The 14014-nt window shown below is 46.6% G+C and overlaps 1 protein-coding gene across 1 annotated transcript in view; it reads left to right on the top strand.

Annotated features, from left to right (window-relative positions):
* The window catches only part of ABCA13 (ATP binding cassette subfamily A member 13), a 420155-nt gene that overhangs the window by 201746 nt on the left and 204395 nt on the right, over positions 1-14014 (top strand). Inside the window, 4 exon segments of the mRNA XM_004438384.2 lie at positions 3804-3910; positions 4705-4735; positions 4943-5123; positions 7402-7620. Coding sequence (XP_004438441.2) covers positions 3804-3910; positions 4705-4735; positions 4943-5123; positions 7402-7620 — 538 coding nt within the window.

A 14014-nucleotide genomic window follows, 5' to 3' on the forward strand; every position in this document is an offset into this window, starting at 1 on the left:
CATCCCAGCGCTTATCAACTAGAGGTGATTTGTGTCATCCCCATTTATTAATGATGTCTTTTTGTTTTCTGTATTTCTGATACTTTGACATCTCAGGATCTTACTGACCCTCAAAGGACTGCCAATTCCTACACATAGAGATGATTTGCCTGTGATCATGCCTTTCATGTGCAAACCAACCAATCCAGAGCCCACGTCCCAACCCCTTCTTCTCTCAGGGCTCTCACATTCTGGGCCACTATCCCCTTGCCCTAGTCACCCCAGGGACAGGTACCAGACAATTATGGAAAGCCTCTATAACCTAGATCCTGCTGAAATTATTCAAACTGGCCAATTCTAAGCCTTCTTGCCCTTCCTCGCCTATTCTTTCTCATGGAAACCACAGTAATGGCTCTTGCCCATGCTTCCCCCTCCCTCCCTCTGCCTCCTGACCAATGCTGGTGCTTCCCCATGTGGCCCTGCATAGCATGGCATGCCCCCTCCTCTTGGAAACTGTGACCACCAAACTATCTTTTTAGTGGCAGTCATCTCCTGATCTGTTGGCCTCACCATGCCTGAATAATAACAAAACCTACGTTTTAAAACGCCTATTCACTGTGTCAACCAAAAGTACCCCTTCTCATATTCCAAAACACCCTGGGAGAGTTTTAGCAAATTGAGAATCACTCAAAAGTCTCCTATGGGTAGGAGGATCTCATGAGGTGGGGGGTGGGTGAGAACTTTCTATCTCTCTCACACACACGAACACACAAATACATATGCACACCCCACTCACAAATGCTTTTCGCTCCATTTTCTTCTGTCTGTTTTTTTTTTAATAAAGCGACTCTATGGGTACTGACCCCAACATTTCTCAACCCCGACATCTGATAAAGAGACTGCACAGATGCAGCATCACATCATTTCCTGGCCTGCAGTGTTCGGTGTCAACTGCGGGTCTCCATGCTCACTCAAGAGCTCAAAAGCAAACATCTGGTCCTCTCAAAGAGCTTTCCTTGCATAAACTCTTCTTTATATGCTTCCAATTAAGTTTGATTCCACTTGATCTGTCTAATCTCATTGACTTCTTCTTTTATCACTGTCAGTTTTGGGGGACAATGCTAATTAGTTTCGTGGCCTGCCTAAGCCAGCAGGCAGTTCCCCTTGAGGAGAAAAGCTCAATATAAGCTGAGGGCCTTTGCACATATTCATGTGCCCAATTACATTTGGTAGTGTGAGCAGGATGCATGTGCTTTTAGAATGTGCACATAAAACAAGTTTGAATTTATAAGCAAAGCAAACGGCAGAAGAAAGCTGGGGAGCTGAGAGGCCTCCGTGCCAATTCGGACTTGGCAGCTCCCCATTCATTTAGATTAATGGATTAATTAGGAGGATTTTAAAAGTCCAGAGAGATTAGAGCTGGGATGGTTTAATTAGCAAATCAACCATTAATATTCAATTTATTTCCAGTTTCTGTTTTCTAACTCTAAAAGGTCTCTCCTCTCTCTCCCCTCTGTTCCATCCCTGCAGCCATGCCCCTACATCAGGCCCCATTGTACTTCATCTGGACCCTTCAGTGTCCTTGGGACTCCTTCCCAGGCCTCTAGGTGCCCCCTACACCTCTGCTAATTCAACATCTATAACACCCTAAGGCATTTGAATCCCACCACCGACTTGCCCTCCCAACAGGTGGTGCTCACTCACACTGTCAATGGCAGTGATGCAGCATGGTCACCCAAGCAAGGTCTCTTAGCAGAAAACTGCTGCTTGATGATCCAGAGGGAGAGCAAAGCAGCCACCAGCATTTGCAGGATAGTTTTGCTGACGTATTTGTTTACTTATTTCCCTTTATTTCCACAAACTCATCATTCATGCATGTGTACAGGGGCTTATCCTGTTATTCCCACTAGGTAGTTGAAGAACGTGGGGTGTAGGAGCTGAGGCAGTTCTCCTTGCTTGTTTGAAATGGCAACTGAAGGTATCCTTGCTGTTGCGTGCATGTGTTCAGATAGACCAGCTGGTGAGAGAGGCCAGCTGGTGGTTAATTGCATGGCTTATGCAGCTCACCAGTCTTGTGTCCTTGGACAAGCCTTGCTGGACCCCCCTTTCCCACTGGGAAGGAAGAGGTGATAATAGCACCCTCACATTGGGTGGTCGCAGGACCATATGAATTAATACAAGTAAAGACCCTGGGCAGTGCCTGGAAGAGAGAGCATGTGGAATGCTGGCTGTGATATGAGGCAATCATCCATGTGCTGCTCATCCTCTTCCTACTTTGAGATAATTATTAGTTGCTAGAGTCTTGGAGAACACCCTGCCTGCATTAGTATTCTAGGGCTGCCATAACAAGTACACAGACTGCATGGCTTAAACAACAGAAATGTATTCTCTCACAGCTCTGGACGCCAGAAATCCAAGATAAAGGTGTTGGCAGGGCTGGTTTCTCCTGAGGCCTCCCTCCTTTGCTTGTGAACGGCTGGACGTCTCCTTGTGTCCTCACATGGTCTTCCCGCTGTGTGTGTCTGTGTTCTCATCTTTTCTCATAAGGACACAAATCAAATTGGATTAGGGCCCACCCCGAGGACCTAATTTTACCTTAATTGCCTCTTGAAAGACTCTTCCGCCAAATAGTCACATTCTGAGTTACTGGGGGGTAGGACTTAAACATATGAATTTTTAGGGCATGCTTCAACCCATAACAAATGCTAAATACTAGACAGGATACCAGCTCAACACCTCCTTTCACTTTCAAAAGGTGATAGGCCCACATGTTTTCCTTACTGATCATCTGTTTCAGTCTTCTGGTTAGAACGAGTGAGGGGTTGCATTTCTCTCCTTTGCTAGATGGGCAAGGTGCTAAAATAGTCTTCGTGTCAGCCTTTCTCTCTTCAATCACTTGCAGAATTGAGACCACCCATCAAACTTAGGCTAGAATGGCTGTGTTCAAGAAAATGGAGAAGTGGTGCCAGCCCGGTGGCACAAGCGGTTAAGTGCGCGCACTCCGCTGCGGCCGCCCAGGGTTTGCCGGTTCGGATCCAGGGCGCGCACCTGACGCACTGCTTGGAAGCCATGCTGTGGCAGTGTCCCATATAAAGTGGAGGAAGATGGGCATGGATGCTAGCCCAGGGCCAGTCTTCCTTGGCAAAAAAAGAGGAGGCTTGGCAGATGTTAGCCCAGGGCTGATCTCCTCACAAAAAAAAGAAAAAGAAAAAAAAAAAGAAAATGGAGAAGTGTTAATAATTAAATCCACTTTCATTTTGACATATAATGAGGGCAAAGTGACTATTAAGTGGACTGAAATGAATTTGGAGATACGTTTGAAGTATGTTGGTATGTTTCATATGGAAATGTTAGTATTATGAATTACTCTTCTTTGCAGGAGTTTTAATTGAATAATTCCTTCATGCTTTTAATCCATGTCTATTAATCCATGCAAACATCGATGACAGACAAAAGCAGAGCGACAGCTAAATGACAGGGCAGTGGAGCAGGGGCAAGGCTTTACCGTGGGGAATGTTCAGCAATTATTCAACTCTACTTTTATGATTAACAAATACTTGCCTGTTTCTTGAACACCTGCTCAGAAGCCCTCTTGAGGGAAGTGGGTAGATGACCCTGGGTCGGGCTGAGGAGGGAGCACGAGGGCCCTCTGCAAGGTTAATGCTCCGTCCCCCAGTTTGTCACTGGTTCATACATGGGATGTGTATTGAACATGTGAACATGGAATAACATTTTATATTGATTAGTTGAGATAGTCTATTACAGAATCTTCTTCTAAATAGAAAAAATAATTGAACTGATTTTAATTTTATCTTGTTTTTTAGGAGCTTTCGGTTTAAGGAAACCATGGTATTTCCCCTTTACTGCGTCCTATTGGAAGAACGTGTGTGGTTTGTTGCAGAAAAGGCAATTTGCTAACAGTAAAGGTTTGTGAAGAGAAGCACTGTTGAATACATGTTTTTCTGTCGGGTCAGTTTTGTTTTTGTTTTTCATTTCTGTTGGAGCCTTTGTAACTGTGTGTGCACCATTCCCCAGGGCCCACTCTCAGGCCATCTTGGGCTCATAAACATGGCAACAGGGCCACATTGCAAGAAAGAATCTCCGCGTGATGTTTACCTTGCGTGGGCCCAGGAGCCCCAGAGTCTTAATCTTACCTGTTGTTTACGGTACCCCCTATGCATCGTGTGCCTTTGTGTCTATATTATAATTCAGTAAAATGAAGCTCCAGTTCTAACATGAAGTGGTGTACAAAATAAAAGCGAAGGTGAACAGCTACCAGGTGTCGTGCGCGTTAGGCTTTTCCAAATGTTTCTCACGTGCCAGCTTATCCCAGGCCTCTGTGAGAGAGAATATGACTGCCCCTTCCCAGTGAGGAGCGCCTTCCCAGAACAGGGCAGGCCCGGCCGTCCCTGCGCTCCAGTCGTGGCCCTTCCCGGGCACTTCTCCGGAGCATGGCCTTGGAGGGAATCTGTAGATAAACAAGATCCCATCACGAGAGCTTTGTACCGTAAGTCAATATTGTAAAGTAATATTTTTTTCTGATTACACAAGTAAAATATGAATCTTTTTAGAAAATTTGGAGCACAGCAGGCACATATTAACTCTCACCTCTGTGGGGGACTGTCGCTCATGGACATTTTAGCGTGCAACTAACCTGCCTGTTACTTTCCCTCTGCATATGTATAAACACACGTGTGTGTGTGTGTTCCTGTCTGTGTGTTCATTTTTATTTTCTTACAAAATGGATAACATAAGGGTACAAAAGTTTGTAATCAGCTATTTCACTTCATTTTTGCCATTATATAATTTGCCTCTTGATTTTGGTAGAGAAAGATTTAGAATTGCTTTGTGTGTTTCACAAAGCTGGCATTCAAGCACAGGGCAGCCCACTGAATTATCAAGTGTGAGCATGATGTTGGGGCTCATGAAGTCCTCTCAGGGCGAATTTGCGTCTTCCTCTCAGGGTCATCGCCGCATAACAAGGAAGGAGAGCTGGAAGGAGGCTCCCCGGGCGTCACCCTGGTGTCTGTGACCAAGGAGTATGAGCACCACAAGGCGGCCGTCCAAGACCTGACCCTCACCTTCCACAGAGGCCAGATCACTGCCCTGCTGGGGACCAATGGCGCCGGGAAAACCACCGTCATGTGAGTCCCATCTCACCTCCATGAAACGCATTTTGATTCTTCACAATGTCAGTTTACCTGTGACACAGGAGCTGGGTTTCTTTTCTTCTTTTTCTGTTTGGAGACTCAGTACAGAGTTTGGAGGTGTAGAGGAAAGAGAGCCCTCGCTCCAGAGCTGCCGTGCACCCTCACCCGACAGTTACATTGTAGGTCTTGAGCAGACTCAAAGCGGGGGGGTGGACTTTTAAAAAAATCTTTAATTCTTTTATTTCCTGCAAATAATTCACCTTGTTTTTACTTTAGTCTTTGAAAGTCCTCTGTCACTTTTCAGTTTTCTCCTACAAAGTTTAATTTTGCTTGCATATCTATAGGAAGATGAAATTCGGAATGGTGTTTGCCAATTTTTTAAACACCTGTCTATTTTTTTTTCGTGTTCTGCTTTTTGTGAGGTTGTGTTTTTGTGAAACCTTGATTTTTGGTCTGGGATCCAGTGGCTCCAGATTTGATTCAAGAATCAAATCATGTGATCCTAGAGAACTAACGAGCTCAAACATTTGTAACCACAAAACAGCCCTGAGCTGGCTGTGGAAATGGGGCTTGTTTAAGGCTAAACCACCAAAATTATTTAATTTCTCTTTTGAACAGGTCACTTTCTTTTTGTTCGTTTTTAGTAGGATTAAAGCATGCTTAGTTAAAACAATAAAAAGTATTATTTGCTTCAACCTTACTAAGAAAATAACATACGTAAAGCTTCAGAAATCTCACATAGAAAGCAAATTGAAAGAAAAAAATGGAAAGTTTTCTTTGCTTGGAAGCTGAAATCCTGCTGAGTATTTTTCTAGTGTTTTCAGATTGGGAAAGTAAACATTGCACAAATAATGACTCAGAAAGCAGCATTCCACATGTGCTTTTACTAATGCACATTTCTTACAAGGAAAACCTGGCGTTCGTGTTTAGCATAACGATGAGAATTAAATTTGGAGTTTCTCGATGTTTCGAGGTTTGCTGACTGCATCGCCTGCAGGTGTGTGTTTGAAGTACATCTTGAGTTGTCCTACGGGTTGTCTCTTCCTGGCAGTTCTCAGATGACAGGCTGAGACTCCAATTAACGAGCTAGTCATCACTATTTAAAACAAAAAGCTCTGAGACACATATGAATGTGTATACCCTCTTCCATATGCTCCCTAAAAGAGGTTTGAAAACAATATAGACGACAATTGTTAATTGAGTTTATTGAGGTGTAGTTTATGTGCAAGAAACAGTGTCTGTTTCAGTGTACAGTGTGAGGAGCCCCGACACAGGTGTGGCTAAAGCTGGAACAAAGCACCAGGGTGGAGATGCAGAATATTCCACCCCCTCCAAGGTTTCCTGTGCCCTCCTCGACCCCAGCCCACAAGGGACCCAGATTTGAGATTTGTCACTGTAAAGTAATTTGCATTGTCTAGAATTTCATATAAATGGAATTGTGTGTGGCTTCTTGCACACAGCACGATGCTTGGAGATTCCCCTGCGTGGTGCCATATCGGCTGTTGCCCTTAGCATTTCGCTCTGCGAAAGCGCCACTGTCTGTCTTTTCACCTGTTGGTGGTAATCGAGGTTGTTTCCAGTTTTTGACGATTATGAACAAAGCTGCCATGAACATCCGTGTAGACAGCTTTGTGTGGACACACATTTTAATGTCTTTCTGTAAGTACTTAGGAGTGATTTCCTAGGTACTGTGATAGGTGAATGTTTAACTTTTTAGAAATGAGAAAACAGTCTAAGACGTAAATAATAAACTTCCTGCGACAAGGCAGCACCACGAGGCAATCCTCAGGCTTCCTTTGGTTGAGGCAGACAAGTGAGTTTCTGGAGACGCTCGAGTGGTTGTGGTATTGACGGGGACAGAGAGCGCGGGCGTAGCGGGAGGAAGACCTGGCCAGAGCTGGGAGTTGAGGTGTGTGTTTCTCTTGGCTTATGTGTAATTATAAGGACTTAGGTCAATACACCGTTTCTCTAGCCTGTTTCCTCATCTATAAAAACAAAGTTGGATTTATAATCTTAAACTCCCATGCAACTATAATGGTCTGTGACCACCGCATAGCATAGGGCGTGTAAACATTATCCTAATCCCACCTTTCTAAGATTAAGCCAGCCAACATCCCACTAAGCTCCTTCCAACTTTTAACTGATTGTGTAGGAAACAGGGCGGCAGAAGGTGTGGCTCATCACAGGATGCACACATTGCACGGAGCTGACTGTTGGGCGTTCAGGGCAGCAGCAGCCTGTGCTCTCCCTGCTGATTTATTTTCTCTGGCAGATCCTTGTTGACGGGACTCTACCCTCCCACTTCTGGAACCATCATCATCAACGGCAAGAACCTGCAGACAGACTTGTCCACGGTCAGAAGGGAGCTGGGGGTGTGTCCTCAGCAGAACGTCCTATTTGACAACCTCACTGTTCTGGAACACCTGCTGCTCTTTGCTTCCATAAAGGCACCACAGTGGACCAAGAAGGAGCTGCACCAGCAAGTCCATAAGTTAGTAATAGTCATCTGTTCCCTCCTCCTACCCTCTGCCCTGTGTGAGTTAGAGAACGGTATAGAAAGAGACGCTTTACAAAAATCTCTGGTGTCTATATTTATCAGAAGAAAAAATTAGCTAATAGTTCTTAACTGTGGAACTATGACACAGCCACCAACCCTGGGAATAGCAGAGAAGACCTCTCGGGGAAGACATGGAACTTGATTTGATTTGATTTGTCCATGAGGTGGGGCTGGATGGGAGAGTGTGGCACAGGCTGTGGGTGGGAGTTTTGGGTCTGGAGATGGGTTCATGTGAGTGTCTTGAAATGAAAAGAACGGAGAGGGAGAAAGGGGAACTGGTCGTGGAGAAACCAATTAGTCATGCTGAGGAGTTCAAACTTTATCATGCAAGTAGGTGATCACGGGCAGGAGATGCTGATCAGCCTGAGATCTGGGAGATTTATCTTGTGACACTGGAGCAGACAGCAGAGCCATGGGGGAGACAGGAGACAGAGGGGCCCCTGGGAGCAAGAGGTGATGGGAGCTTGATTTATGGCTGAGCCAGTGGGGTGGAGAGGAAGGCCCAGATCTGAAGACTATTCAGAGCTGGAAGGAACCGACCATGTTGACCAACTAGATGTCCAGGGTAGGGAGAGAAGGAGCCCAGGTGGAGGACCAAATGCACTTCACTGTGGAACAGCCTGAGGACCAGAGCAGAGAACATGTGTATGGGGAGAGGCGGACAGGGGTGGGGTGGCCGGGAGAGACCACAAAGGAAGATTCTCCCATCTCAATGGGGACTGGAAGCTGACACCAGAGGGAGAAGGCAGAAAGCGAGGTCCCTGGTCGGGAAACAAAGTGGCGATTCAGGGAGACGGGCTTGGAAGGATGGGCTGGAGGGGAAGGACAGTAGCTGGGGTGGAAGCGTGAATGCAGCGGTGGAGCCATCGATCCGGAAAAGAATGGCAGTTGGGTGTGAAGGCTGTCCTGCCTGTGCTGGGCTCTGCTCCCCACTGAGGGGGTGTGGCTCTGGGCCCTTGAGGGGAGTGCTATATCCTCCGCGTTCTCAATTCGGCTGACTTTGCAAAGCAGAACATCAGGGGGGCCTGACATGCAGGAGGAAGGAGCTGCTTTGAGGGCAGTGTGTAAGCATAAATGCTAATTAACTGCACATATCTCAGAAGAAAATGGGAATCTAATGAACCCTTACACATTACTGCTTATCGTTATCTTAAAATATTTTTGCAAGCTTTATTTTTTAACATGAGGATTTCCGGTCTGCAAGTAGTAATGGTGAATGCATGTGGGGTTTGGGTGGTGTTTGGTTCTGTGTGACCTTGTTTCTTCCACGTGAAATATAAAAATACATGCTTCTACCTTGATGGAATTTGACCTTGATGCATCCAGCCCTGTAACAATGGGCAAAAGAGGAATGAGTCTTAGAATCATTCCATAGTTTCTGTACCTTGGTGATGTTATTGGAAACGGAGTGAAGCATTTGAAATGATGACTAGTCATGTCATCCTGCCTTTTGCGCTGCCTCTCCGTCTCCCTTTGCTTTGATTTCTGTGGCCACCAACCAGGTCACACCTTCCCCAGCCCCTTCCACAGAGATGCCAGGGCTCTAGCCGGGCCTCCCGCTTCATTCCTCAGAGAGGTTCTGCTCACCTCTGCAAAGCTAATCTTCCTCCTCAACCCACCATGGGGTCTCCCCTGGATCGTTGCAGTAGCTGCTTTCAGCCTGTGCTCCCACCTCCTTCCTGTGCCCCCCAGGCTAGTCTCTATATGGGGGCCGGGGCTCCTTTAGCAGTGTATCCAGATCCTGTCAATTCTCTGCCCAGCAGCCTTCAAGGACATCCCGTCTCACTTGGAAGAAAACGTCAAGTCTGCAGTGGCCTATTATAGCATGGCTGATGTCCTTGTGTGCCCATGACCATCCAGCTGTATGCCTTTTGTCCCAGATTCAGTATTAGTACCCCCTTCCATCTCGAAACTCGCCTGCTTCGGATGATACGTGATAAGACATCTATAAGGCCTGCCAACCTCTCCTGCTCTCTCATCCTTCATCTCACTGCCAGTCACACTGGCCTTGCTGCTGTTCCCTGAACACACTAAACAGTGTGTCTTGGCCTCAGGACCTTTGTACTTGCCACTCCCTCTGCCTGGATTGCTCTTATGCGTTCTTTGCATGGTGCAGCCTGACTCACAGCCCCAGGTCTCTCCTCAGACAGCATCTTATCAGAGAGGATTTCCTGAGCATCCTAAAATGCCTCTGCTCACTCCACTCTTCGCAAGACCTCTCTTTTCTCTTACTCTGACTCACTTTTTCTCATAACGTTTATCACCACATGACATCCCATAGCATTTGTCTTCAGTTTCTCTCCACCAGATTGCAAATCCCCAAGTATAGGAAGTTTGTCTGTTTGACTCGTTGCAGTATAATATATGCTCTTTGAATTGAATAGCCAAGTGAATGAATGATGCTGTTTTTGTACTAAAAACTCCTCCATGTCATCTCATTTCCTGTGGAATGATGTTCATACTTTAGTTTGGTTATGCAAAGAACTGCACCATCTTTCTTCATCCTAACTTTCAACTCTTACATCCTGCTAATCCTCATTCATTCATTCATTTACTCCACACATTTTGTTAATTCAACCAATATTCAACCCTGTATTAGTCTGCTAGGGCTGCTGCAACAAAGTACCACAGACTGGAGGGTTTAAACAACCGAGATTTATTTCCTTACAATCCTGGAGGCTGGAAGTCCAAGATCAAGGCATTGGCAGAGTTGGTTTCTGACAAGGTCTCTCTCCTTGGTGTGCAGATGGCCGTCTTCTCCCTGTGTCCTCACATGGTCTTCGTTCTGCATATAAAAGTGTCTGAGTTTCCTCTTCTTGTAAAGGCACAAGTCCTATTGGATTAGGCTCACCCTAATGAACTCATTTAACCTTAATGACCCCTTGAAGGACCCTGTCTCCAAATACAGTCACGTTCTGAGATCTTGGGGGTTAGGGCTTCAAAATATGAATTTGGGAGGGGACACAATTCAGCGCATAACAAACAATATGAAGTTGGGCTCTGGGGAGCGAGGATGCGGCAGTCCCTGCATCTCAGACAGAAGACACGTGTCAACACTGAAAATAGGATAAGCTTCTCTGGGGCGTGTGTGAAGCAGGCGTAGTGGCCACAGGACAGCGAGGACTCAGTGTCCTTGGGGGAAGGTGAGGGGCAATGGTGGAGGTAATGCTTGAGCAGAGAGCCACCAGGTGAGTGGAGCTTTCCGGAGTTATGTGGGGTGGGCTGGGGCTGGTGGGAGAACCAACAGCGTGTGCAGGCACAGAGGGTCCACAGACCTCGCGGGGCAGGCTGGGCATGCTGGGAGAAAAGGCTCAGGAGAAAGCTGGACCACAGCATGGGGCTTCGTAAGCTGTGCGGTATTTTAGATTTCGTCCTGCAGACAGTTTGTGGACATGGGGGCTCAGAAAACAGTTGACCTGGCAAAGTGGCCACCCAATTATCTGGTCAGAGGCTGTCATGAGGTAGGTGTAGGGTGGCGTGGGTGGGGCTTGCCAGGGTGCGGAGGGCGAGTTAGGGGGGCTCCCACTCTAAGAACAGATGAGGCCAGAAGGGTCCCCAGAGGGTGAGGTGGCAGGAGAGGTGCTGACCAAAGAGAAAGGAGAGAAAAGGGAGAATCCATAATGTTTCCTGGCTCAGGCAGGTGGAATGTGGCATCATTTCTCGACAGAGAGAGAGAGTCAATTTGGGAAGTGGAAGGAGAAGGAAATTCTCTGAGTTGGTCTTAGAGACGTGAGTTTGAGGGGCCTGGAGGTATCTGATGCCAGGTCCCAGCTGTTGGGCAAAGCTCCTGTCACAGTGCTGTGGGCTGTCCCTGTGGTAAAAATGGGGACTTGAGTTTAACGTCTTTTCTCTCCTGGGCACTGATGTGGCTGCGTGCCAGGCACCTTACATATGCAGTGTCTCCTGCTGGACGGGGAGGGCCTTGGATTCCAGATGGGGGGGCTGAGGCTCGGGGAGAGGGGGCCCCGCAGCTTGTGCAGGGAAGCCAGGATTTGATCTGGGACTGGGACACAGGTGCACTCGTCGCCTCTCCCTTGGGCTGGTTGCTGGGCTGCAGAATCCAGGGATGCAGGCCTCTGGGAAGAGGAGACTTGCTGAGAGGAGGGCGGAGGTCCTCTGGCACATTTGTAGTGTTGTTGCCCCAACTGCAGCTCAGCCATTCATTATGGGATTCCAAGGATCTGAGGAGGGGTGAAGGCAGTGAGTGCAGGTGACAATGGCTTAAAAATACCCTCTCAGGGCCATGTCGGGCAGGGAGGCAGGGAGGTGGGTGGGCAGGTGGGCCGGCAGGAAGAATGTGGACTGAAGGAGTCCTGGCTCATCATGGAGCCACATCTGGAGCAGCAGTTCCTGAGGGGATCTTGCCTGAACAAGTTCATCTTCAGGTGAAGATGGGTAGAGTTGCACACACGAGATCCCAGAGGGCCAAAGTTAGCCAGTATTGCTGAAGTTCTCTTGTTGGATATAAAAACCAGAATGAAACAAGACCACAAACCCAGAATATGGTGAAGGCACATATTGCTCAGGGGATCTGAAAGCAGATCTGAAGGCAGACCATCAGGTAAAAATCCGCGCTGTGAGTTACCCTGCAAATCTTGCCGAGAGCGGTGTTGGAAAAGGATGTACTGCTTCTCCAGGACGCAGCACCATGCTGCAGTTTTATTTTCCCACACCTGGGGAAGACCAGTACTTCTATGGATGATCTCAACTTGAAATGGGTGGCTGTGTTTGGGGACCAGCTATATGACAAATGGGTATGGAACAAATCAAATCTCTCTCTGGATAGATGCTCACACTCCGAGATTCATATGAGAATTAATTCTGAACTGATGGAACAAAACCTCAAGGGACGTAAACCTCATAAAATCATGGAGGGTGCCACACATTTTATTTTAATGGTGATTTCTTCCTTTTTCTCTCTCTCAAAGTTCACATTGTTGGCAGGTTAAGTGGGCATCTGAGGATATTTTCCACTGCAAGGCTGGCTCACATCTCACCATGTCTTCAGACATGGCTGGTAGTAATAATCACGCTAGAGACAGTGGAGACTCAAATATATAGGGAGAATGTTTACTTTGTACTATTTAAGCCTATCTTAAACTTGAGAGGGTACTTAGTGAGAAGTGGCCACGCGTTACTAAAAAGCAAATTGGTTATGTACAACCTAAATTCTTTAAAAAAAGTCACAGGTCACCTATTTTAATTTAAAAAATGCATCTTCGCTGGACCACAGCAGACTTGATTGTGGTTGTGACTGGGCTTAAATCAAGTTCCTAACAATGCTGCGTGGGATCCATCTTCTTATTTGGGTGCAGGCAACCTTTATAGTTATCGCTTCGCTGCATGTTACCTAGCAACGAAGCCAATTTGCACGAAAGCAATCGGAATGAGATCATGTTTTAGGACAGCAGTTCTCAATTAGAGGGAGCGAAAACTGAAAACATCTGATTTAGGGCCAACACGCTCCGTGTTAGGCTCCAGTAGCATCACTTGGTTTCCTTAATGAGTAGCTTCATTGAAATGTGAGTTCAAGGGAGATAGGATCCCTGGTAGAATCTTTAGAGTGAACATTTGTCAAGAGTTGGGACATTACTATTTTGCCCTTAATTTGGCCTAGAGAAGATAAGAGAAGTCAAGAGGGGAGCTTTATCAGGCCTTGAAGTCAATGAGATGTTGTTACATACTTAGCATTAACACTTAGAATTCTGGCATATGCCATGGAACTCAAGTTGGAGGCATATTTGTATGATAATGATGAGATCATCGAGGGCGTAGATGCAGGTAGACAAGAGAAGAAGACAAAGAATTGAGCTGTAGACACTGCAACGTGAAGAGGATGGAGAGATGTGGAGAGACAAGCCAGAGGATGAGGAGAAGGAGAGACCAGTGGGGAAGGAGGAAAACAAGTCCATTAAAGAGGAGGGAGTGGTTCAGTGCATTAGATGCTGTTGAACGTCAAGTAAGATGAAGACTGAGAAACGACCTTTGGATTTAGTATTTGGAGGTCCTTGGTAACCTTGATAAGAGCAATTTTAATAGCACAATGGGAAGGAAGGTCTTATTGGAGTCAGTTAAAGAGAGAATGAAAGGAGAGGATTTGGGAACAGCACTTCTTCCCAGGAATTTTGCTGCAAAAAGGAGCAAAGAGATGGGACAGTATCCAGATGGAAAAATGATGTCAAGAGAAGGATGATTCAGATGTAGAGCAAGCAATTGAGGCAAATAGAGAGAAGGGTGCCTTGCTGGTGTGCTGTCCTTGCACGGCAGGGGAAGGGATCTGTGGAGAGGGGAGGGACTGACTCTCCTGAGAGTACAGATGGCTCACTTG

Source organism: Ceratotherium simum, chromosome 1, assembly GCF_057802395.1.
Source record: "Ceratotherium simum simum isolate JZ-2026a chromosome 1, ASM5780239v1, whole genome shotgun sequence".
NCBI lineage: Eukaryota > Metazoa > Chordata > Mammalia > Perissodactyla > Rhinocerotidae > Ceratotherium > Ceratotherium simum.